Here is a 26,213-nt window from a genome sequence, read left to right on the forward strand (position 1 = left end):
TCACATCATTAATCCAAATCTGTAAAGTAACTAAAGATGTTAAATAAATGTAGTGGAGTAAAAGTACACCATTTACCTCTGAATTGTAGTGGAGTAGAAGTGCAAAGTAGCATAAAATGGAAATACTAAAGTAAAGTTATGATTCGAAAATACAAGTATCTCAAAATTGTTCTTATTACTTGAGTAAATCTACTTAGTTACTTAACACCACTGAGTGTATATCTCTAACAATGATGTTGTTGGTGGATATAATGCCACTGAATATAGTTGTTTACAAGTTCATTACTACAGGTAGAGAAGATAATGAATATAATGATATATGATGTTTGAAAAACAAAGCCAGCCATGCCTTCAAGGAGTAGACATTTCTCCCTGAATGATGGCTAGAAATGAGTTGAAGAAATTGTATAGAAGAGTCAAATGAAAGTTTAATGGTACTTTAAACATTATGCTTCGATTTAAAGGAAATACAAAAACAAACACTTTGAGCATGACACAGAACATCAAAGAGTATGAGCATTATTTAACATGGAGTTCGAGGTGTCACAAGCATTATGTCAGAAATTATGTTTTTTTTTATGTCGATCTGTACAACCACCTGTGGGTACATGATGAGAACACAAAACAACACATATTAACTTTAGTATTTTAATGTTGTTCTGTAGCTTATTTTAAAGCTTAGATCCAGTCGGTGAACTCCCTGATGTCATCATTGTCTGGATTCCAACGATTGCAAAACAGCTCTTCCAGCTGTTTGGCATCCTCCACTGCATTATGGGCATTGTATTTCACTCCCAGGAAGCAGCGGACCAGATACGGCTGATTAAAACGTTTCAGTTGAGGATAGAGCTTCTTGCTCAGCGGTAAGGTATCCATAAACCCAGACACCACCTGTTTGAACTGCTCAAAGAGAGAGAACTTCCTCAGCACTCTCATGAGCACAATTTGATCAAATCTCCATGCGTTGTGGGCCGCCAGCAGCACGGGGCCGGGGAAGCTGACAAGGTAGTGGATGAAGGATTTTAAAGAATGGTAAAGTGACACAGTTCTCACAGGCTCTCCGTGGAGGAACAGTTGGCCATAACTGACGGTGAGGCCGTTCACTTCTGTAGCTCTGTATTCGATGGGGATGCAGGGGAGGATGTAGCGGTTGAAGGTGGTAAGATGTTCACAGCTGGCCCCCAACTGGACGATGTGACAAGATTTAGCGTCTGAAGGAATTCAGAAGAAGGAATTCATGTAATACAAAATATAAAAAGATATAGTCAAAATGATATAGTGGTCATCTTTTGTTCATCAAACGGCTTAATGTTTCCCACTAGAACAAGCGGTTCAAAGCCAAAGGGACTTCAACTACATTCTTCCAGAACACTTTGATATTCTGTAAAGGACAGACCAACTTAACGACCAAGTTGAGATACAATCTTTTCAACAACAAAGTAGTTAACGACCCTCATAAACCCCCGAGACACAGATAAGAAGCAGACCCTAGGAGAGAGTTTAAAACAATACAGGATGGGGGCTGCAGGAGGTGTTACATCCCCCCCTCCCTCCTAATCTGTGCTCCTTTCTCCCTTTCTACTTCTGAATCAGAATACCTTTATTAGTCCCACAGAGGGGACATTTGCAGCGTTGAAGCAGGAAAGAGCCACAGACAGCTTAGTGTTGCATATCTTACATGCGTTAAAAAGTACTAAGTTATAATATAATAAACAATATGCTAAAAAAAAGATAACTAAAAAAAGTTACATCATTTTCAAAAATACAGATAAAAAACAAATCAAGTCTACAAATCAAGTCCTGTAGCAGTTCTTAGGATTTAGCAGCCCGGTATATATTACAGTTATTAAAGATGGCATATGTATATAAAGTATATATTGCACATAAAGCACATATTACACATAGTTTGACGGTATTTAACAGCAGCAAGTTACACAATTTACAAAATACAAGATACATACCTTGAAGAAGATCTCCTTAAAATAATTAAAAGCAATCAAGAAAAATAAAAAAAGACAATTTAAGCCATTTGGACATGCCATCCACACAACGAATTGCAGTAGACTAATTATGAACCTTTGAGCTCAATCAAATAATAAATATATCAATAAATATTGTTAACAAAGTGATCAATGGCATACTGTTGCCCCTCAGGCAACAAACTACCTTTTTGGTCCTCACACCGACTCTTTAATTTTTTTGGAAAATACATTATTTAGAATACCAGACATGTCTGTGTTCACTTGAATGAGGGGTTGGAGGCAGTCATTTCAAGAAGCAAAACCACAGAGTCCTTGGGACAAAAAGCCACTGTCTCGCTTCACAAATATCACTTTTCCACACATTTTAAATGTATCTGACTTTATATAAAAATATATGTATGTGCTTGGATGTGTAAAGAAGTATGTTTGATTGTTCAATACATATTACTTATATATAATCATTTATAAACTAAAACAGTGTTTTTTGTTCGTTGTTTTAGGGTCACCATTCTCTCTGACACGGAGGACTGTGAGCATCAGAGTCAGGAAGAGTCAAGTACAGTGTGTGTGTGTGTGTGTGTGTGTGTGTGTGTGTGTGTGTGTGTGTGTGTGTGTGTGTGTGTGTGTGTGTGTGTGTGCTTTTGTTTCATAACCATCCAGTAAAAACACATTCTAACGTGTATAGGCTACCAACTACACACACACACACACACACACACACACACACACACACACTCCAGGGACCCCAAAGCTCCCCAAAAATACGTTAAATTAATTGATCCTAATAAGCAACTATAGTAAGTAGGCTATTGATAAACAGACATCAAGTAATTGTTATTTACCTAATCCTGTGGTCTCAAGGTCAAAGAAAACGATGGTACCCTGCCGAGCCATCTGCACGAATTAAAAGAAAAAGTCATTTGAACATACATTCACATATGCAGTGGACAAAGCATTAAAAGATAGTAGTCAAAACACGTATAGCTTTCAAGATGTATGCTAGCTAATTCAAAGTAGTAAAGTTAGGCGACTGATAAAGTCAGAGAGAAAAGATGCCAGAACTCACCGTGGACGCTGAAATAATCCTGTCACTGTCACAACACCTCCACAAACTTAAATCAACTAGGAATATAAATGCTTTTTTATTATTTTTCAGTGTCCTCGTGTAGCCTACTGAATGACCTGCTTGTCTTGTCTTGTCCGCTGCAGCTGCAAAACTAAGCGAGTTTCCCGTGAATGTGGAAAGTTCCCCGCAGTTCGGTTTCAGTTTCAATACAGGTCTAGTGTTTTGACCCGACTTGTCCCAGAGTTCAGGCTGCTGCTGTGGAAAACATAATGTTGAACTGTCCTGCTCTGCTCCCAGACCGTAAGTGAGGGATACTGGGGACTACCCTCTGAAATGGGGGGTGTTGACTGATCTGCTGATTAAGTGGTCATGACACCTACAAATCCTGCCTCCATGAAATGTACCATTGTTAACTACATTTATGATTGTCTTTAGTTTGTTTGGATGGAAGTAAGTGTTTCTAAGAAATGTATTACCAGATATCCGAAACCAGACATCATGCCGAACTTTTGAACAATACTCACGCTTTACGTCTCTGTTTTAAAAAGTTTGCATGCAACATGTCACAATAGGAAGCCCTGTGGGTTTGACACCTTGAGGAATGTTAACAAATGAATCAAGTCTTGTCTTCCAGGAGGGCTCTGCAAGGTCATGCACAGTTCCAACAGTATAAGGCCCCGGCCACACGAGGACGAAAACGGCTAAACGCATAGGATTAACGCAAACGCAATCGCAAAAAAGCTTCCGTCCACACGCAATATTCACCGGATAGAAGGCTTGTTTGAGACAAGTGAGACCTGCGCAGTTGCGATCAACGTCTTGCTAGTGCGTTGCATGATGGTTAGTCATTTTGTCCGACTTGCTCTGGAGGCTCGCCTACATGAGACGTTGAAATCTCGCGGGACAAAGACGCCCGCAGCCTTGAGAGCGAGGCGGCGCAGTTATCATACTGACTAAATAGGCTTGTTTGAGACGCGTTGCGGCTCGCCTCGATAGTAGACGAGAATAGCCGATCGCAGCCGGGGGAGGTCTCAAAAAGCTCGCCTGAAGTCGGACAGCTCGGAGTCAGCTTCGTCTTCTTCTTCTTCTTCTTCGCCTTCTTCTTCTCTCGGTTATTTGGCGGATTGCAAACAACTTTAAGGTGCATACCGCCACCTCCGGAGTCGGCTTGACTCGGTTTGCATTTATAAAGAATGCACACATGTGTTTAATCGTTAATGTCAGATATGTACTAAGTAAATACATTTGTTCCTGCTCAAGATTAGATTCAACTTTATTGTTATTGCACATATTACAGGTACTGAGACAACGAAATGCAGTTTAGCTTCTAACCAGGTGCAACAAGCAGTGAAGTGAAAAGTAATGTACACAATAGACAGAATAAAATATAGAATGAATTGAATGATGAATAAACAGTGAGGGGTATGAATACACTAGATATCAGCCTGTGAGCAGTATGAACAGTGTGTATGAATATGCTAAGATATATAAAGTATGAAACGGTAAGCAGTGCAAGTATAGTATAAAATATATGGATATTAATTTCATGATGATAAACATTGTGGAACAATGATGAAAAATGGGAATGGATGTGGCGACGTAAAACTGACACAAAACAACAACAAACTTTTGCCAGCCAATTGGAGAGTTTCATCAGCAGCACGTGGTAAAAACCACCAATGAGCGCTCAGCTCGAGATACCAGCGAGTCGTTTCCCATCAAGCATTTCGCTTCCGCAGCCCGTGGAGAGCAACTGCGCCACCTCGCCGCGCCTCGCTCTCAAGGCTGCGGGCGTCTTTGTCCCGCGAGATTTCAACGTCTCATGTAGGCGGGCCTCCAGAGCAAGTCGGACAAAATGACTAACCATCATGCAACGCACTAGCAAGACGTTGATCGCAACTGCGCAGGTCTGCGCAGGTCTCGCTTGTCTCAAACAAGCCTACTATTTACTGTGAATGTATGCAAAAATGTATGGCATATGGCTGTCTAACATAAGTTAAATCCATTTCTCACTTATTCTGACAATGTACTTAACCCCAAATAAAAGAACCCAATAAAAAGAGTTGTTAAATAATAGTGAAGTCACGTTGTAATAACAATAACTCATCTCTCTCGAGTTTTCTTTTTGAGCTTTGCTAAAAGCCACTGTGTCAAATGTCCATCTTGGGTTGCCGTCCGGAGTTGTCCAATATGGCGGACGATCTCGCACATGCGCACTACCGATCGGGCAGGGGGACGGATCGGGTAGTGACCATGGATGTATAACAAGAACTGGATACAGCGTGGGAGGCGGGGCCTCATTCATTCCTATGAGAGTTGCTCATTAGCGCATGATGATAAAATGGCCCAACTTTTGAGAGAGCGAAACGTCACAGATTACCCGGCATGCCTGAGAAGTACCCGTATGTGCGCTCATAGCGCATGCGCAACTTTAACCAAAATGCTCGTTCACATCAAGCACGTCAATTTGCGTACACGTAACAGCACCGTGCGTTCATGACAGCATGGTAATGGTTTGTTATTATGATGGATTTGATATTAACGAGGCGGCAGTTAGCAGCTGGCGGCTAGCTAGTAATTATGCTAATGTCCACATCAATCGTTATGTACTTATTAGGGCCGGGACTCGATTAAAAAAATTAATCTAATTAATTAGAGGCTTTGTAATTAATTAATCGAAATTAATCGCATTTTTAATCGCATATAAATATTTGACTTGAGAACAGTGAGAAGCAATTTTTTTCACATGGATTTTAGTATACCATTAGGCGCATTCACACCGCAGTACTTTTCCCACAAAGGTTCATGAGAACTTAGTTCATGAGAACAAATGAAGCCGCTGACGTCACTTCTTCTTCTTCTGCTTTGGGTTTACTGGCAGGCCGCAAACCACTTCACGGCGTATACTGCCGCCCAAAGTCCCCGGCCGGAAGTCCCCGGAGTTGGGGACTGGCTTCAGTAGAAGCTGCTGGGAGTCCCAGCAGCCTTCCGAGTAAATCGCCAGAACGCCGACACCTCCTCATCTCCACCGCTCCCATGTTTTATTTTGTGTTGCCATAAGTTAGTCTCTCTGCGTTTCTGCGCTGGGCTAATGCTAATAATGCTAATGCGAGGATAATAAAATGGCGGCTTCACCAAACTTTTTGGGAGTTTTACGGGGCGTGGTTTGCAATCCGCCCAGCCAATCAGAAATATAGCTCTTTTCTCACAAAAGAGCCGTACGAAAGTCCCTGCTCTCTAGCAGCTCTCTGCTCTCTAGCAGGGACTTTCGTGGGGGTAAAAAGGTTCTCATGAACTAATTTTAGTACCGGCTCTTTTTGGTGTGAACCATAGACTGTATAGTGTGAACGCGATAAAAGAGGCTAACGTCCACGCTAGCTTCCACGCTAGCTGCTATATGTTTTGCATTGAGGTGATACTTGAGGCTTGATGTGCTGCGGTGATATGCGAATTCCTTTTTGCATAATTTGCACACAACCGTGCTCTTATCGACGCTTCCATCCGTCCGTTTTTTAAAACAATATTTCCCACTGTTGTTCACTGTGGTTTGTTGTTGTCTGAAGTCATGAACGTTAGTTGGTGCTCCAGTATAATCGGTACGCCTGAAACTCATCCAGTGAGAAACGTTCCGCGGTGCAAAAATAAGTGCGATTAAAATGCGTTAATTTTTTTAACGCGTTAATTTTTGTGTAATTAATTAATCTTAATTAACGCGTTAAAGTCCCGGCCCTAGTACTTATATTACGCTGTAACAGGATCTAGTGATATCCAACAGAGCTTCATTTAGCATGAAAGAATTATTGCACTGTATATATATATATATATATATATATATACAGTGCAATAAGCTTCTTAGTGCAATAATAAGCTACAGGGACGTTAATCTAACGTCGGTAATATTAACTTTATTTAATACAACATTTTCGGTACAAGATTTAATCATACAGCCCATGTAGTATAATATTTTACAAATGATGAATTACAGCAAACATGTGCAATATATCCATTATTACAGCTCCGTGGGCTGGCAGTAAGGTGATATGGGTCCGTTCTTATTGTGCATCCATGGGTAAAGATAAACTCATGTAGTGCTGAACACGTAACATGAACGTGCCGGGCGGCGCGGTCCCGTGGGTTAGATGCGCGTTCATAATGCAGAGGGAAATAACTCTCAGAATAACGTTAGCACATTTTTACAACTTGAGGAACGAATGTTTTTAATAAGGGCTATACAAACGTTCATACTGGGTAGTTTATTTAGTTTTAAAAAAATTATCCAACGAGTTACAGACCACTCTTTCCCAATGTAATTCAATGGAAAAAAGTGTTTCCGGGCCTGGCAACCTAAAGGAAGTGTAGTACCGCCGTTTGGCCACAATGAATATTCTCATCAGACTCCGGCGCACTTCCTGGGGGCTTGGGCCCCAGATGTCACTGTAGTGTATATTTCTGTATATTTTTTTGAAAATGTAGTGTATTCATTATTTTCCTACACATGTATTCACTGGTGTGTCTAACCTGCAAGTTGCTCTTTAAATTATATTATCAAGCTCTGTTATTCATGTATATTAATATTTCAATGTGTTAAATGTATTCAATGTATTCAATGTTTTACATGTATTCAATGAATTCAAAGTATTCAATGTGTTAAACGTATTCAATGTATTCAAATCACTCTGATGCAAAACTGCGTGCCCGAAGCCCCCCACCTTTTTGTTTTACCATGTGTATTGGCTCTAACGGTCAGAAAGAGATGTCAATCACCAAAATCGACCAATGGGTTTCAGAGAAATCCCCATTTCCACCCAAATCACCTCAGAGGTCGAGTTTTCTTTTGCTAAACCTCTCTAAAAAGGTCAAATGTCACTTGTTTTGCATCAATCTTGATACAGGGTACTTATTATATGTTGTACTTTGGATTCCTAAAGCTTTTAGTCTACCTTACCATCATCCAAGGGTAGTTTTCACTATAAGTAAAAAATAATTTTTGGACAGACACTATAATTTACAGTTTTTTTACTATGTTCAATCTGAATTTTCTTTAAAATAAAAAAACATCTATATTGATTCGGACTTTTCTACATCCAACTCACAGGTTTATCATTACTTTGAGAAAAATATTATTAATTTAACCCTTTTTAGAAGGGAAGATATGGTCATTTGTTCTGGAAATGTCATTTTCATGCCTGAGACCTGAAAAACAGGCTCAGGGCTAAACAGGTTAAACATATTATTTTTAATCTATTTAGACCCTGTTTTAGTGTTGAGTGTTATTTTAGCATTTTCAAAGTGATAACCTGTCAATAGATTTTGCTCTGTAAACATTGTTTGTTTGGCTGTCTTGGACACCATTATTAAAAAGATCTATCTGTGAATAGTGATGGTCACGTTATCAGTCTTTTTATTCTGTACTGTCAGTTCATCAGTGCTATCTAAATATGACTACTTTATTCAAGTTTATGTTAATGTAAATGTCATGTCAGATTACTTTTGATCTCAAGGATGAAATGTAATATTGGACAAATTAACATACACTTCAATAAAGTATAGTCATATTTAATACTTGGTCACAGTCTGCACTTTAACCTCATAGTTATTGTTTCATTTCAATTCCAATGTGCTGGAGTACAGACTCAGAGCCACAACAACAAAACATATGTCAGTTTCTCTATTTCTGGTCACTGAGTTGATATAGTCATTAGTTATAGGTAGTTATTTGTAGTCAATTTAAAGACTGTGTTGCTGTTCTCAGATCCCACTTCAGTGTTTACATGCATATGTATACAATATGTGTGCTTATGCTAACATCATAAGACAAAAATTGGTTCCGTGTTGTGTGTAGTGAGAACGCGCTAGATTGAGGGGGCCCCCAAGCCAAAGCTCGCTTAGGGCCTCCAAAAGTCTAGGGCCGACCCTGCCTGTATTGAAACTGAAACTAAACAAACTGCGGGGAACTTTCTACATTCAAGGGAAACTGGCTTAGTTTTGCAGCTGCGGCAGACAAGATAAAACAGGCAGGTCAGTCAGTACACGAGGAAACTGAAAAAATAACAAAAAACAATTGATATTCCTAGTTGAGTTCAGTTTGTGGAGATTTTGTGGCAGTGACAGGATTATTGCAGCGTCCACGGTGAGTTCCGGCATAGTTTCTCTCATTCTTTTTTATACATTTCTGACTTTATCAGTCGTCTAACTTTACTCCTACTTTTAATTTGCTTTTTCAGTACTTTCTTTTAATTCTTTGTCCAATGCATAATTTGAATGTTGTATGTTCAAATGTCTTTTTCTTTTCATTCGTGCAGATGGCTTGGTCGGGTACCATCGTTTTCTATGACCTTGAGACCACAGGATTACGTAAATAACATTTACTTGATGTCTCTTTATTAATACTTACTATATCTGGTTATTAGGAGAAATTATTTCACGTATTTTTGGGGAGCTTTGGGGTCCCTGCGTGCGCGTGCGCGTGCGTGTGTCTGTGTGTGTCTGTTGGTAGTTGGTATACATGTTTGAATGTGTTTTTGGGCGTATCTGTGTCAGAGACACTAAAACAACGAACAAAAAACGATGTTTTAGTATATAAATGATTATATATAAGTAATAAGTATTCAACAATCAAACATATCCAAGCACATACATATATTTTTATATAAAGTCAGATACATTTAAAACTTCAGGAAAAGTGATATTTGTATATTTGTGGCTTTTTGTCCCAAGGACTCTGTGGTTTTGCTTCTTGAAATGATTGCCTCCAACCCCTCATTTAAATGAACACAGACATGTCTGGTATTATAATATTTTAAATCATTTATTTACAAACAAAATTAAAGAGTCGGTGTGAGGAACAAAAAGGTAGTTTGTTGCCTGAGGGGCAACAGTATGCCATTGATCACTTTGTTAACAATATTTATTGATATATTTATTATTTGATTGAGCTCAAAGGTTCATAATTAGTTTACTGCAATTAGTTGTGTGGATGGCATGTCCAAATTATTTTAATTATTTTAAGGAGACCTTCAGAAGTGGAAAGGGAGAAAGGAGCACAGATTAGGAGGGAGGGGGGATGTAACACACCCAGCAGCCCCCATCCTGTATTGTTTTAAAACTCTCTCCTAGGGTCTGCTTCTGATCTGTGAATCGGGGGTTTATGAGGGTCCTTAACTAGTCTTTGTTGTTGAAAAGATTGTATCTCAACTTGGTCGTTAAGTTGGTCTGTCCTTTACAGAATATCAAAGTATTCTGGAAGAATGTAGTTGAAGTCCCTTTGGCTTTGAGCCGCTTGTTCTAGTGGGAAACATTAAGCCGTTTGATGAACAAAAGATGACCACTATATCATTTTGACTATATCTTTTTATATTTTGTATTACATTAATTCCTTCTTTGCATGCAGGCACTAAATCGTGTCATATCGTCCAGTTGGCGGCCAGCTGTGAAAATACCATCTTCAACCGCTACATCCTCCCCCGCATCCCATTCGAACGCGTAGCTACAAAAGTGAACGGCTTCACCGTCCGTCATGGCCAACTGTTACTCAACGGAGAGCCTGTGAGCACTATGACACTTTACTATTCTTTAACAACTTTCATCGACTACCTTGGCAGCTTCCCCGGCCCCGTGCTGCTGGCGGCCCACAACTCAAGGAGATTTCATAGAAGGGTGCTCATGAGAGTGCTGGAGAAGTGTTCCCTCTTTGAGCAGTTCAAACAGGTGGTGTCTGGGTTTGTGGATACCTTACCGCTGATCAAGAATCTCCATCCTAAACTGAAACCTTTGAATCGGCCGGATCTGGTCCGCTACTTCCTGGGAGGGAAATACAATGCCCATAATGCAGTGGAGAAGGCCGAACAGCTGGAAGAGCTGTTCAATCATTGGGATCCCGACAATGATGACATCGAGGATGTCACCGACTGGATTTAATCTACAGAACAACATTAAAATATATACAATGATGACATCAGGGAGTTCACCAGCAGGATCTCAAGCTTTAAAAAAAACTACAGAACAACATTAAAATACTAAAGTGAATATGTGTTGTTTTGTGTTCTCATCATGTACCCACAGGTGGTTGTACAGATCGACATAACAACAAACGTGTGATTTCTGACATAATGCTTGTGACACCTCAAACTCCATGTTAAATAATGCTCATACTTTTTGATGTTCTGTGTCATGCTCAAAGTGTTTGTTTTTGTATTTCCTTTAAATCGAAGCATAATGTTTAAATTACCATTAAACTTTAATTTGACTCTTCTATACAATTTCTTCAACTCATTTCTAGCCATCATTCAGGGAGAAATGTCTACTCCTTGAAGGCATGGCATCAGAGGCGGATTTAGGATTGTAGGAGATCCGGGGCTTAGCCCAGGAGTCGTTGGGTTGGGGGGTGTGTGTGGGGGGTGTGTGTGGGGGGTGCAGGGGTACAGTGCTATTTTTTATAAGTGGGGGGTGGACCGAACATCCTTTAGGGGGGTCGTCGCCTCCTCTCGGGGAGTCCGGGGGCATGCTCCCCCGGGAAGATTTTTTTTTAAATATTGAAGTTGAAAGCATCAATCTGGTGCACTTTGAGAGCAACATTAACCCTACCTTCATAACACCTTAAAGCGGACAAAAGGCACTGGAGAACACTCATTAACACCCTTTAATGAAGCAAACTAATGCCTTAACTCACTCAAATAGTCGTTTACTTATTAAGGTGTAACGAATGTGCGTAGAGTTTTAAAGGATAGTCTCACCTTGATTCTGGCGCATTGCTTATCGTTTTATAGATCTATTCTCATCCACCATCTTTGTTTGTGACGTAAAGAGTGTAAGAGTCACGTTTCTGAATCGGACACTCTGAGTGGATGCAGTCACAGCCAATCGGAGTCTGATTCAGAGGGTTGCCTGTCAGTTCTGTTGTTATGTGTACTGAAACGAGAGCCGGTATAATTCCACGTGTGAAAACAAAATAAAAATTGGAATACGTTATTTTTGTGTCTTAAAAGTAGACTGAGTTATGAAGGGTTAACGTTACATCTTAGGATAATTTGTAGTCATGTTCTGTATACATACTAACATATAAGGGTATACTTAGTGTGGTTACTCCATGTTTACTAGCTATAACATTAACGTTACATCACTCTTTTTCAATTCTTACTCAGTCAGCCAGAGTGCAGATATCACCATTAGATTAACAAACCTGAAACATCTTCCATTTCTTGACTGCTGGTGATGACATTGTTGTCAGCTGCTGATACTGCTGCTGCTGCAGCTTGTGGCGCCGGCTGCTTCGATGACAATAACTTTCTAATATCCATAACTTTATAGGCTATTAGCTTAAAACTCGTCAGGCACTAGGAAGGATCACTTCTTCTTCAGGGCAGGCTACGCAGTACGCAGGCTAATGTCCCACAGTGGCTGCCTCTCTGGTGGACTCCGGTACTGCACATTACTCCCGAGACGTTATAAAAATAATTTAAAAAAATTACATTTATTTTTTAATTTTTTAAGTGAAACATCCGGGGCTTTTCAGAAAATATCCGGGGCTTGAGCACAAGTAGCCATCCCCTAGCGCCGCCACTGCATGGCATGCTTTGTTTTTCAAACATATATATCATTATATTCAGGGCTGCACATAACTGGTGCGCAGGTGCGCATGCGCACCTCCGCCAAAAAAAGAGCACCGGGTCATTTGAAACAAAGCGCATTTGCGTACCAACATTGAGAGGGAGAGAGAGAAGAGAAAAGAGAAAATAGAGGAGAGAGGAGAGATGAGAGAGAGAGAAGAGAGAAGAGAGAGAGAGAAAGATATATGCGAGTTGCATATGAACCATGATATGAACTCAGGGCCGGCCCGTAGCGCTGGCTAGATGTTCGCCTAGGGCGCCAGATCTGGGGAGGTGCTGCGCTGGCAGTTCTGGGAGGGAAAAAAACATTTTGACCGTTGGGGCTCATCCTAATTTTCGGCCTTGATGTAACAATATTCACAATTAAGTAAATGTAACACCCTTTTCACCCCGGTTCCACCTTTCATTTGCCACGATGGGCGCTGATGAAAATGGGGGATGTTGGCTTATCTGGCGCCCGCAGCTCACAGACAAAATGCGAGTGAGCGAGGGAGAGAGGGAGGGTGGTACCAGCGCTGTTGTTATTAGAATCTGGTGCCGTGCTAGCTGCTCTAACGGAGATAAGAAGAAGATGTTTCTACAATAATGTGGAGGGAGAGTCCTCTCCAGTCAGACTGAGAGGCTGATAAGTTAACTACAGCTCAGTGAGGTAAAGGACTCTTAGTCTAAGTTCAAACGGTTTGGTCACAATTTATGTAAACACATATTTCCAAGGCACTCCTTTATAATTATTGGGATAAACAGGTTTTAAATCATTCCAATGTATACTATAGGACAGTAACCAAAAATATCCTTTAAAACTGGAGAGATACAAAAAAAATGCATAAATAAATAAATGTTAAGGTAAAATAAGATATGAATGAACAACACAAATAAAATAAGTTACATTAATTTGTTATTGGCTATGGTAGGCTATTGGTTATGTTCACATACTTATTTGATTACATTCACTTGTCTAAGATGACAACAGAGACTTTCGACCCAAAACCAGCTGTTGACTTGTGGGTGCAAGCATCTAATCGCAGACTGAACCAGAGAGAAAGTAGTAGGCCTACATCATCAGCTACCATGTCTGACAGAGAGGAAGACAGTGAGGAGAACAGTCAGGAGGGTAGTGATGACAGCTTGTAGGATTACTGGTCGTGCTAATGTTGTCTTGTGTTCACCTCTGCATGTGTGTTCTGTGTTCACCTCTGCATGTGTGTTCAGTGCCGTGTGTCTGGCAAATAAAGTCAAGACCCCCTCAAAAGTTACGGTTTATTTCATTTTAAGGATGAGCACCAAGCAACATCTCCAGGTGCTCCTTTGAGAACCAGGGCAAAAAAGTTATGTGCACCCCTGATTATATTCATTATCTTCTCTACCTGTAGTAATGAACTTGTAAACAACTATATGCAGTGGCATTATATCCACCAACAACATCATTGTTAGAGATATACACTCAGTGGTGTTAAGTAACTAAGTAGATGTACTCAAGTAATAAGAACAATTTTGAGATACTTGTATTTTAGAATCAGAACTTTACTTGAGTATTTCCATGTTATGCTACTTTGCACTTCTACTCCACTACAATTCAGAGGTAAATGGTGTACTTTTACTCCACTACATTTATTTAGTACCTTTAGTTACTTTACAGATTTGGATTAATGATGTGAAATATAATCAACCCTTAAATCAGACTTTAGTTCCACCTGGAGTAAAATCACAAGCTACCCTGCAGAATACAAAGTCATTCAAACTAGCTGCTCCTTTACCAGCTTTGAGAACATTTTAATGCATCAATAATTATTGTTGGGGGGAAATACTGTTTGCTACTGTTATCTTATACTGTTGGAACTGTGCATGCCCTTGCAGATGGCTGCAAAGAGGGACCAAGACTTGATTCATTTGTTAACATTCCTCAAGGTGTCAAAACCACAGGGCTTCCTATTGTGACATGTTGCATGCAAACTTTTTAAAACCGAGACGTAAAGCGTGAGTATTGTTCAAAAGTTCAGCATTATGTATGTCTGGTTTCGGATATCTGGTAATACATTTCTTAGAAACACTTACTTCCATCCAAACAAATTAAAGCCAATCATAAATGTAGTTAACAATGGTACATTTCATGGAGGCAGGATTTGTAGGTGTCACGACCACTTAATCAGCAGATCAGTCAACACCCCCCATTTCAGAGGGTAGTCCCCAGTATCCCTCACTTACGGTCTGGGAGCAGAGCAGGACAGTTCAACATTATGTTTTCCACAGCAGCAGCCTGAACTCTGGGACAAGTCGGGTCAAAACACTAGACCTGTATTGAAACTGAAACTAAACGGACTGCGGGGTACTTTCCACATTCACGGCAAACTCGCTTAGTTTTGCAGCTGCGGTGGACAAGACAAGACAGGCGGGTCAGTCAGTAGCCTACACGAGGACACTGACAAAATAACAACAAAGCATTTATATTCCTAGTTGATTTAAGTTTGTGGAGGTTTTGTGGCAGTGACAGGATTATTTCAGCGTCCACGGTGAGTTCTGGCATCTTTTCTCTTTTAAAAAAAATATTTACGACTTTATCAGTCGCCTAACTTTACTACTTTGAATTAGCTAGCATACATCTTGAAAGCTATACGCGTTTTGACTACTATCTTTTAATACTTTGTCCAATTCATATGTGAATGTATGCTCAAATGTCCTTTTCTTTTAATTTGTGAAGATGGCTTGGCAGGGTACCATCGTTTTCTTTGACCTTCAGACCACAGGATTGGGTAAATAACAATTATTTGATGTCTGTTTGTAAATACTTAATATAGTTGCTTATTAGGAGAAATTATTTCACGTATTTGTGGGGAGCTTTGGGGTCCCTGGAGTTACTTGACTCTTCCTGACTCTGAAGCTCACTGTCCTCTGTGTCAGAGAGAATGGTGACCCAAAACAACGAACAAAAAACAGTTTTAGTATATAAATGATTATATATAAGTAATACATATGTAACAATCAAACATACTTCTTTACATATCCAAGCACATACATATATTTTTTATATAAGGTCAGATACATTTAAAACTTGTGGAAAAGTGATATTTGTGAAGCGAGACAGTGGCTTTATGTTCCAAGGACTCAGTGGTTTTGCTTCTTGAAATGACCGCCTCCAACCCCTAATTTAAGTGAACACAAACATGTCTGGTATTCTAAATAATGTATTTTTAAAAAAAATTAAAGAGTCTGTGTGAGGATCAAAAAGGTAGTTTGTTGCCTGAGGGGCAACAGTATGCCAATAGGCGCTTTCACACCATAGTACTTTTCCCACAAAGGTTCATCAGAACTCTTTAGTTCTCATGAACTAAGTACAGATCGGGCAAATGAAGCCGCTGAAGTCACTTCTTCTTCTGCTTTGGGTTTACTGGCAGGCCGCAAATAACTTCACGGCGTGTACTGCCACCCGAAGTCCCCGGAGTTGGGGACTGGCTTCAGTAGAAGCTGCTGGGAGTCCCAGCAGCTTCTACTGAAGCCTTCCGAGTAAATCGCCAGAACGCCGACACCTCCTCATCTCCACCGCTCCCATGTTTTCTTTTGTGTTGCCATAAGTTAGTCTCTCTGCGTTTCTGCGCTGGGCTAATGCTAATGCTAATAATGCTAATGAAGGCATAATAAAATGGCGGCTTCACAAAACCTTTTGGGAGTTTTACGGGGCGTGGTTTGCAATCCGCCCAGCCAATCAGAAATAAATAGGAATTTTTTTCTCCCACGAAAGTACCTGCTCTCTAGCAGGGACGGAAAAGGGGGTAAAGAGGTTCTCATTAAGTCATTTTAGTTCCGGTTTTTTTTTATGTGAACGCAACATTTCGGAACTATATCGGAACTAAAGTGGGAAAAGTACTGCGGTGTGAAAGCACCTATTGATCACTTTGTTAACAATATTTATTGATATATGTATTATTTCATTGAGCTCAAAGGTTCATAATTAGTCCACTGCAATTAGTTATGTAGATGGAATGTCAAAATGGCTTAAATTGTCTTGCTTTTTTTTCTTGTTGGCGTTTAATTGTTTTAAGGAAATCTTCAGAAGTAGAAAGGGAGAAAGGAGCACAGATTAGGAGGGAGGGGGGGGGGGATGTAACACCTCCTGCAGCCCCCATCCTGTATTAAAACTCTCTATAGGGTCTGCTTCTTATCTGTGTCTCAGGGGTTTGTGAGGGTCGTTAACTACTTTGTTGTTGAAAAGATATCTCAACTTGGTCGTTAAGTAGCTAGTCTGTCTTTTACAGAATATCAAAGTATTTTTTTGATGAACAAAAGATGACCACAATATAATTTTGACTGTATCTTTTTATATGTTGTATAACATGAATTCCTTCTTTGCATGCAGACACTAAATCGTGTCACATCGTCCAGTTGGGGGCCAGCTGTGAAGATACCAACTTCAACCGCTACATCCTCCCCGGCATCCCCATTGAATACGAAGCTACAGAGGTGAACGGCCTCACCGTCAGTTATGGCCAACTGTTCCTCCACGGAGAGCCTGTGAGAACTGTGTCACTTTACCATTCTTTAAAATATTTCATTGAATACCTTGGCAGCTTCTTCTGCCCCGTGCTGCTGGCGGCCCACTACGCATGGGGATTTGATCAAATTGTGCTCATGAGAGTGCTGAGGAAGTTCTCTCTCTTTGAGCAGTTCGAACAGGTGGTGTCTGGGTTTGTGGATACCTTACCGCTGAGCAGGAAGCTCTATCCTCAACTGAAATGGTTTAATCAGCCGTATCTGGTCCGCTGCTTCCTGGAAGGGGAATACAATGCCCATAATGCAGTGGAGAATTCCAAGCAGCTGGAAGAGCTGTTTTGGAATTATTGGGAACCCTACAATGAGGACATCAGTGAGTTCACCGACTGGATCTACGCTTTAAAATAAGCTACAGAACAACATTACAATACTAAAGTGAATATGTGTTGTTTTGTGTTCTCATCATGTACCCACAGGTGGTTGTACAGATCGACATAACAACAAACGTGTGATTTCTGACATAATGCTTGTGACACCTCAAACTCCATGTTAAATAATGCTCATACTTTTTGATGTTCTGTGTCATGCTCAAAGTGTTTGTTTTTGTATTTCCTTTAAATTGAAGCATAATGTTTAAAGTACCATTAAACTTTCATTTGACTCTTCTATACAATTTCTTCAACTCATTTCTAGCCATCATTCAGGGAGAAATGTCTACTCCTTGAAGGCATGGCTGGCTTTGTTTTTCAAACATCATATATCATTATATTCATTATCTTCTCTACCTGTAGTAATGAACTTGTAAACAAATATATTCAGTGGCATTATATCCACCAACAACATCATTGTTAGAGATATACACTCAGTGGTGTTAAGTAACAAAGTAGATTTACTCAAGCAATAAGAACAATTTTGAGATACTTGTATTTTAGAATCAGAACTTTACTTTACTTGAGTATTTCCATGTTATGCTACTTTGCACTTCTACTCCAGTACAATTCAGAGGTAAATGGTGTACTTTTACTCCACTACATTTATTGAATATCTTTAGTTACTTTACAGATTTGGATTAATGATGTGAAATATAATCAACCCTTAAATCAGACTTTAGTTCCACCTGGAGTAAAATCACAAGCTACCCTGCAGAATACAAAGTCATTCAAACTAGCTGCTCCTTTACCAGCTTTGAGAACATTTTAATGCATCAATAATTATTGTTGGGGGGAAATACTGTTTGCTACTGTTATCTTATACTGTTGGAACTGTGCATGCCCTTGCAGATGGCTGCAAAGAGGGACCAAGACTTGATTCATTTGTTAACATTCCTCAAGGTGTCAAAACCACAGGGCCTCCTATTGTGACATGTTGCATGCAAACTTTTAAAAACGAGACGTAAAGCGTGAGTATTGTTCAAAAGTTCAGCATGATCTATGTCTGGTTTCGGATATCTGGTAATACATGTCTTAGAAACACTTACTTCCATCCAAACAAACTAAAGCCAATCATACATGTAGTTAACAATGGTACATTTCATGGAGGCAGGATTTGTAGGTGTCACGACCACTTAATCAGGAGATCTGTAACACCCCCCATGTTCAGAGGGTAGTCTCCAGTATCCCTCACAGAGCAGAGCAGGACAGTTCAACATTATGATTATTTAGTTTAAAACCAACATTAGTTTAATTTGTTTTCCACAAAACAGTGACGACAGCAGCCTGAACTCTGGGCCAAGTCGGGTCAAAACCGTAGACCTGTATTGAAACTGAAACTAAACGGACTGCGGGGAACTTTCCACATTCACGGGAAACTCGCTTAGTTTTGCAGCTGCGGCGGACAAGACAAGACAGGCGGGTCAGTCAGTACACGAGGACACTGACAAAATAACAACAAAGCATTTATTCCTAGTTCAGTTCAGTTTGTGGAGGTTTTGTGGCAGTGACAGGATTATTTCAGAGTCCACGGTGAGTTCTGACAACTTTTCTCTTTCTTTTATACATTTGCGTCTTTATCAGTCGCCTAACTTTTCTACTTTGAATTAGCTAGCATACATATTGAATGCTACAAACTTTTTGAGTACTACCTTTTAATTCTTTGTCCAAAGCATAAGTGAATTATGTATGTTCAAATGTCTTTTTCTTTTAATACCTGCAGATGGCTCGGCAGGGTACCATCGTTTTCTTTAAACTTGAGACCACAGGATTAGGTAAATAACAATTACTTGATGTCTGTTTATTAATACTTACTATAGTTGCTTATTAGGAGAAAATATTTCACGTTTTTTTGGGGAGCTTTGGGGTCCCTGGAGTGTGTGTGTGTGTGTGTGTGTGTGTGTGAAACAGAAACACACACATACACACACCAACCCCTCATTTAAGTGAACACAGACATGTCTGGTATTATAATATTCTAAATAATGTATTTACGAACAAAATTAAAGAGTCGTGTGAGGACCAAAAAGGTAGATTGTTGCCTGAGGGGCAACAGTATGCCATTGATCACTTTGCTAACAATATGTATTTTTATTTTTATTATTTGATTGAGCTCAAAAGTTCATAATTAACTGCAATTAGTTGTGTAGATGGCATGTAGAAATGGCTTGAATTGTCTTTTTTATTTTTCTTGATTGCTTTTAATTATTTTATGGAGATCTTTTTTTTTACAGTGTTCGCTATCTGTGTACTTTTTAAAGATTTTTTGTTTTATATTTTATGTATGACATCAAGTCAAATTCCTCGTATGTGTGGTGATCCATCCTACCTGGCAACAAACCCGTTTCTGACTGAGGGGAAAAGGAGCACAGATTAGGAGGGAGGGGGGGATACACCTCTAGCAGCCCCCATCCTGTATTGTTTTAAACTCTCTCTTATGCGGCTTTCACACCAGCGCTTTTCCCTTTCTAGCTCCGAGCTAGAGCTTTTCTGGTTCAGCTCCGGTTTCCCTTTTCTGCTCCCGCTCTGTTCACACCGCCCAGAGCCCGACTGGTGCTGCCGCTGCTGCGTCATGACGTCACTGTTTACATCGCTGATTTGCTCCCCAGCGGCGTTACGGCGCTCACAACAACAACAACAACAACAACAACAACAACAACAACAACAACGGGGAACTGCATCGGGTCGATGATCGTGTTGCTTTTAATCACACGAAGCCAGATTAAATTGAATAACGACTTCTCCAACCTTATACTTTTCTCCAGAGTGCCGTGGTTCATTGTTTATTAATGTGTTTCTGCTGCATTTACCGACCGCTGCAGTGTTGGCTGCTCTTCCACGGGAGTTTATTCTCCCCCGTTAGCTCCCGGTTAGCTCACACTGCTCTAAAGTATTCACTGTCCGACTCACACAAGCAGCTGATAAATATCCCCAGTTCCCCTTAAGTGAATGTGTCTCAGTCTGAATTGACGCTGTTTGGTATCACAACGCTGTTATGAAAGTTTCTCTGGTATAAAATGGGTGATGTTAGCATAGCAACCGAAGCTAAACTGACTACTTGCTATTGCTATCCTATTGTGGCATAAACCGTTTTCTACAAGCACATTTTACCGGCGTATTTGTATTATGATTCTACTTGTGATAGTCGGACATGACAACCTGTGCAGCCCATGTATTGTTTCCATCCGATAGCTGCTATAATACAAAACAAAACGTCTGCCTCTCTCCACAATGATCAATAACAGTGAACGGATGGTCAAAGTAAGGTACAAATAAACAGAATCACACGAAGCCTGGTTAGTGTTGCCTGACTTTATAAAGTGTGTTTATAAGCACTACTGCTTGTAGGCAGGCATGACAGTCGACCCATGTTCAGGGGCGGTGGGTTTAGTTTCCTGCACGCCTCGACGTAAGAGAGACGTAAGCGACGCCACCTCTTAGCTCCGAAGCTCTTGCCTCTAGACCGACAATTTTTTGGAGCTGGAAGTGAACCGGATTCCGGAGCTAAGAGGAGGCGCCGCTGCGGTGTGAACAGGAAAAACCCGCACTTTTCAGGCTCCAGCTTCGAGCCGGAGCTGAAAACGTGTTGGTGTGAAAGGGGCATTATACATCATTCACACCAACGGTGTTTCAGGGCCGGTTCGGAGCTGGAGCTTGAAAAGCACCGGGTTTTCCTCTTCACACCGCAGCGTAGCAGCCTCTTAGCTCCAGAATCCGGTTCGTTTCAAGCACCAAAAAATTGTCCGGCCAGAGCAAAAGCACCACATACGTCACGCTTACGTCGAGGCGGGGGCAGGGGCAGATCAACTCCTGAACAACAACAAGAAGCCCGCGTTTTATCCAGTTTGTACACAACGATGGAGAAACTTAACAAGAGTTTCAGAGTTTCAGTGTTTCTGCCATAGACTATATATAAAGGTTTCTGCTCATGGTGAAGCAACGTGTCTGCGTGTTAAGGTGGAACCTGAGCATTCACGTTGATCACCTCTCATTATAAATCTATAAAACTATAAATATTAAACTTTACTTCACTTGTTCATTTGAGAACAGCTGTTACATACCTGGGTGAAGGTTACAGTTCATTTAAATGAAAGATACAACGTTACTCCACACTCATGGTTCAGTCCACCTTAAGAAATAAGACCGACCTTGGAAGCAGTTGTGTTTTAAAAAAACCTTTATTGACACAAGTACACTTTTTTATAAGAATATACTAAACCATAGAAATGACTCCGGAAAAGCTGCAGATAGAGCCATAAGAAATTAATGCAACTGATTTCATCCGCACGGTTTGGCTTTATGAAGCAGGCACGCAAACGGTTACGTCATGACGCAAACGATGACGCAATAACTCAGCACCAGTCGGACTCTAGTCGGTGTGAAAAGAGCCAGAGCTAAACCGAAGAACCGGTTCTGAACCTGAAAAGCTCTAGCACGGAGCTTGAACCGGAGTTGCGTTGGTGTGAATGAGGTACTAGGGTCTGCTTCTTATCTGTGTCTCGGGGGTTTATGAGGGTCCTTAACTAGTCTTTGTTGTTGAAAAGATTGTATCTCAACTTGGTCGTTAAGTTGGTCTGTCCTTTACAGAATATCAAAGTATTCTGTAAGAATGTAGTTGAAGTCCCTTTGGCTTTGAGCCGCTTGTTCTAATGGGAAACATTAAGCCGTTTGATGAACAAAAGATGACCACTATATCATTTTGACTATATCTTTTTATATTTTGTATTAAATAAATTCCTTTTTTGCATGCAGGCGTGACATCTTGTTACATCGTCCAGTTGGCGGCCAGCTGTGAAAATACCATCTTCAACCGCTACATCCTCCCCTGCATCCCCATCGAAGAGAGAGCTACAGAAGTGAACGGCCTCACCGTCAGTTATGGCCAACTGTTCCTCCACGATGTGCCTGTGAGCACTATGACACTTTACTATTCTTTAACAACTTTCATTGACTACCTTGGCCGCTTCCCCGGCCCCGTGCTGCTGGCGGCCCACAACTCAAGGAGATTTCATGGAAGGGTGCTCATGAGAGTGCTGGAGAAGTTCTCCCTCTTTGAGCAGTTCAAACAGGTGGTGTCTGGGTTTGTGGATACCTTACAGCTGAGCAAGAATCTCTATCCTAAACTGAAAACTTTTAATCGGCCGTATCTGGTCCGCTACTTCCTGGGAGGGAAATACAATGCCCATAATGCAGTGGAGAAGGCCAAACAGCTGGAAGAGCTGTTCAATTATTGGGATCCCGACAATGATGACATCGAGGATGTCACCGACTGGATTTAATCTACAGAACAACATTAAAATATTAAATACTAAAGTTAACATTTGTTGTTTTGTGTTCTCATCATCTACCCACAGGTGGTTGTACAGATCGGCATAACAAAAGAAAACGTGTGATTTCTGACATAATGCTTGTGACACCATGTTAAATAATACTCGTATTTTTTGATGTTATTGATGTGTCATGCTCAAAGTGTTTGTTTTTGTATTTCCTTTAAATCGAAGCATAATGTTTAAATTACCATTAAACTTTAATTTGACTCTTCTATACAATTTATTCAACTCATTTCTAGCCATCATTCAGGGAGAAATGTCTACTCCTTGAAGGCATGGCTGGCTTTGTTTTTCAAACATCATATATCATTATATTCATTTTCTTCTCTACCTGTAGTAATAAACTTGTAAACCACTATATTCAGTGGCATTATATCCACCAACAACATCATTGTTAGAGATATACACTCAGTGGTGTTAAGTAACTAAGTAGATTTACTCAAGCAATAAGAACAATTTTGAGATACTTGTATTTTAGAATCAGAACTTTACTTTACTTGAGTATTTCCATGTTATGCTACTTTGCACTTCTACTCCAGTGCAATTCAGAGGTAAATGGTGTACTTTTACTCCATTACATTTATTTAATATCTTTATTTACTATACATATTTGGATTAATGATGTGAAATATAATCAACCCTTAAATCAGACTTTAGTTCCACCTGGAGTAAAATTCACAAGCTACCCTGCAGAATACAAAGTCATTCAAACTAGCTGCTCCTTTACCAGCTTTGAGAACACTTTAATGCATCAATAATTATTGTTGGGGAACAATGTTTGCTACTGTTATCTTATACTGTTGGAACTGTGCATGACCTTGCAGAGGCCTCCTGTAACAGGAGGCACCAAGACTTGATTAATTTGTTTATCCACGGAAAAGAAAGACTGTTCTCTCCTGCATTCCCTTAGAGTGGCTCTTTGAGGGCGAAGAGCAACATTCAACTACCGTAAAGAGAACCTATACACGAGCAGGTCAGAATACAGTCTTTTCCCATCTGTTGCCAACCTGATTTGCGACTATGGTGCTAAATGCCGTGAAGACCAGGGACGTGAACAGACATTTAGAGGGGCTATTGCTCTAAACTGGAAAAAGGGCCTCCCCCCCGAAAAAAAATATAAGACCAAAACGACCATTAACTAATTTGAACAGTAATTCACATCATCATCTCACAACAAAATAAGCTAAGGCAACTACTTGCATTCGGTGACTTGATTTTTAAAATGAAAACCAGGGACATTTTTAGTTTTGCGGTCCATATCTCATTAAAATATCTAATGTTAGAAACTACTAAAGAAAAAATGGGGACAATTCAATGTAGTTTGACCATTGCAGACATACTGATAAAATAGGGCTTCTATAATTACCTTAAATAAACTCACTAATTAATGAAACCAGTTCAATATGCATTATTCTTATTCTTATCATTCTTTATGAGCACAGTAATTTGTAAGGTATCTAATTAACTTTATGTATTAGTATTGCCATAACTTAATAACAGAGATGGTCAAATTAAAAGTAAGAGACATAGCAGAAAATCCTACAATGAAGCGGACAGTGAAGTGTTCTCCAGTGGAGAGGGAGAGGGGCGATCAAGAAAAGAAAGCGAGCAGCCTCGTCGAGGGAGTTTACCCATGCGGGCAATTAGCATAGACAGAATAAGGGAGGAAGAAGAAGAAGAAGAAGAAGACAGAAAGAAGAAGCAGAAGACGAAGAAGAAGAAGAAGAAGCAGAAGAGAAGACTAAGAAACGCAGAAGAAGCAATAAGAGATCAATAAGAAGAATCATAAGAGAGAAGAAGAAGAAGAATAAGATAGTCCAGAATCCTCAGCTCTCCCTCAGCTCCGCTCCACTCCTCCTCGCCTCCATACACATACCTCAGCCTCCTCCTCCTCGCTCACTCTCCTCCTCCTCCTCCTCCTCCTCTCCTCCTCCCTCCTCCTCCTCCTCCTCCTAATAAGCCGAAAGAAGAAGAAGAAGAAGAAAAATGAAGCTGGTGTGTTTCCCACAGCGAGACACTACAATACTAATTGTGGGCTTATCATGTTGATTCGACCACAACAGAAAGAAAAAAAAACCTCTCGCTTTCTCCAGAGGGGCAGGTCAGCCAAAAAGGGGAAACGGGCCGTTGCCCGGGCAACAATAGCCCGTACCTGTGCACGTCCCTGGTGAAGACTATATAAGTGTAACTGTCTTTCTGCTGCTTTGATCAGCAAACCTTGTGTGTGTGAGTTGAACCATCTCTCTGTATGTAATTGAACTATGCTCCTTCTCGCAAGAATACATTTGGACCTGATCATTGATTCTCAAGCCGGTGTCGAGTGATATTTTTCCTAACAATTCTAATAAAACATATTCAATATATATTATTCTGAAATGGGCCAATCTGCATAATGAGTGCTTTTACTTTTGGTACTTTTTGTAATGGAAACTTCTGAAGCAATGGAGACAAATCTCAGTAAGACAGGGGGAGAGCTGGAGCTTGATGGCAGAAACTGATGGTTTATTTGAAGTTGCGGTAAATTATCTCAGGTCAGCTTGTGCTCGGTCCTGAACTGGCAACAAAGAAAAAGCCAGAGCAGTTCCTCCCTAAAGGAGATAGCACTCCCCAAGGCCGAAGACCTATGCCATGGGAAAGGAGACAGAGGAAGGAGAGAATGATGAACTGTGTCAAAGGTTAAACACCGAAGCAAAATATTCCCCAACACTTTTAAGTATATTTTAAAGCTAGTCATTTTGTACTTTTACTTGAGTATCATTTTGAATGCAGAAATTGTACTTGTAACAGAGTATTCCCACACTCTGGTACATCTACTTTCACGTAGGAACTGAAGAATATTATTGCTTGCTCATAAATAAATGTTTATGAATAATGTGCTACCAGAAGGTCTTAAACTATGAAGAGAAGTGAGCTTCATGACAGTGTTAATGGTGAGCAAAACATAAGGAAGGAACTGCATTTCTGCTACTTTTATTAGATTGTGCACAGTTATTCACTGAGGTTCAGGAGAGGGCACCGTGCCAGGCATGAGCAGTTCAGAGCTTAGCACGTGACAGGAGAAACAGACAGTCAGTATAGTGTAGGGCCTGGATGAGCTTGGGAAGAAGACTGGACCTGTCGGACCTGGACGAAGCCAAGAGGCGTGGGCTCGCCTGTACTCCATTCAGAAATCTACGGCACCTCACTCAGAAATATACATATCCAATCAGAATATGACACCTTCTATCTGTAATAAGTATATGAAATGTCTTTTGCCGGTTTCCGGGGCTCTGGAAGGAAGTGTGAGACAGTTTACTGCTTGGAGTGGAAACTGCTCGCGG

At 40.4% G+C, this 26,213-nt stretch overlaps 3 protein-coding genes across 7 annotated transcripts; 2 read left to right on the plus strand and 1 right to left on the minus strand.

Moving 5' to 3' along the window:
• Positions 1 to 408: 408 nt before the first annotated feature.
• On the minus strand, positions 409 to 3,675 carry LOC117559354 (DNA polymerase III PolC-type-like). Of its 2 annotated transcripts, XM_034236073.1 has the most exons (4): positions 3,049 to 3,675; positions 2,825 to 2,876; positions 1,962 to 1,976; positions 409 to 1,211 (listed from the first exon to the last, which is right to left on the minus strand). In XM_034236073.1, exons 2-4 carry the CDS (start codon positions 2,874 to 2,876, stop codon positions 679 to 681), a joined length of 600 nt encoding a protein of 199 aa, XP_034091964.1. In that variant the 5' UTR covers positions 3,049 to 3,675; the 3' UTR covers positions 409 to 678. The 2 variants fall into 2 exon arrangements, with proteins under 2 accessions (XP_034091964.1, XP_034091966.1); XM_034236075.1 differs by lacking the exon at positions 1,962 to 1,976 and having other exon boundaries at positions 3,049 to 3,632.
• An 11,192-nt stretch (positions 3,676 to 14,867) lies between these two features.
• LOC117559355 (DNA polymerase III PolC-type-like) lies at positions 14,868 to 17,803 on the plus strand. The gene is made up of 3 exons (XM_034236076.1): positions 14,868 to 15,160; positions 15,349 to 15,400; positions 17,002 to 17,803. Exons 2-3 carry the CDS (start codon positions 15,349 to 15,351, stop codon positions 17,541 to 17,543), a joined length of 594 nt encoding a protein of 197 aa, XP_034091967.1. The 5' UTR covers positions 14,868 to 15,160; the 3' UTR covers positions 17,544 to 17,803.
• Positions 15,068 to 23,104, plus strand: LOC117559357 (DNA polymerase III PolC-type-like). Of its 4 annotated transcripts, none has more exons than XM_034236082.1 (3): positions 15,068 to 15,161; positions 19,277 to 19,338; positions 22,316 to 23,104. In XM_034236082.1, the coding sequence occupies exons 2-3, from the start codon at positions 19,287 to 19,289 to the stop codon at positions 22,840 to 22,842; spliced, it is 579 nt and encodes a 192-aa protein (XP_034091973.1). In that variant the 5' UTR covers positions 15,068 to 15,161; positions 19,277 to 19,286; the 3' UTR covers positions 22,843 to 23,104. The 4 variants fall into 4 exon arrangements, with proteins under 4 accessions (XP_034091973.1, XP_034091971.1, XP_034091972.1 ...); XM_034236080.1 differs by lacking the exon at positions 15,068 to 15,161 and adding an exon at positions 18,750 to 19,097; XM_034236081.1 differs by lacking the exon at positions 15,068 to 15,161 and adding an exon at positions 18,750 to 19,096 and having other exon boundaries at positions 19,287 to 19,338.
• The last annotated feature ends 3,109 nt before the right edge of the window (positions 23,105 to 26,213 follow it).

This window comes from Gymnodraco acuticeps, unplaced genomic scaffold, assembly GCF_902827175.1.
Source record: "Gymnodraco acuticeps unplaced genomic scaffold, fGymAcu1.1, whole genome shotgun sequence".
NCBI lineage: Eukaryota > Metazoa > Chordata > Actinopteri > Perciformes > Bathydraconidae > Gymnodraco > Gymnodraco acuticeps.

Excerpts from the sequence above, each read along its gene's own strand:
- LOC117559354 (XM_034236073.1), bottom strand. The coding sequence starts at position 2,876 with ATGGCTCGGCAGGGTACCATCGTTTTCTTTGACCTTGAGACCACAGGA.
- LOC117559355 (XM_034236076.1), top strand. The coding sequence starts at position 15,349 with ATGGCTTGGCAGGGTACCATCGTTTTCTTTGACCTTCAGACCACAGGA. Across the intron at positions 15,401-17,001 it reads CCTTCAGACCACAGGATTGG|ACACTAAATCGTGTCACATC; the intron begins GTAAATAACAAT and ends CTTTGCATGCAG.
- LOC117559357 (XM_034236082.1), top strand. The coding sequence starts at position 19,287 with ATGGCTCGGCAGGGTACCATCGTTTTCTTTAAACTTGAGACCACAGGA. Across the intron at positions 19,339-22,315 it reads ACTTGAGACCACAGGATTAG|GCGTGACATCTTGTTACATC; the intron begins GTAAATAACAAT and ends TTTTGCATGCAG.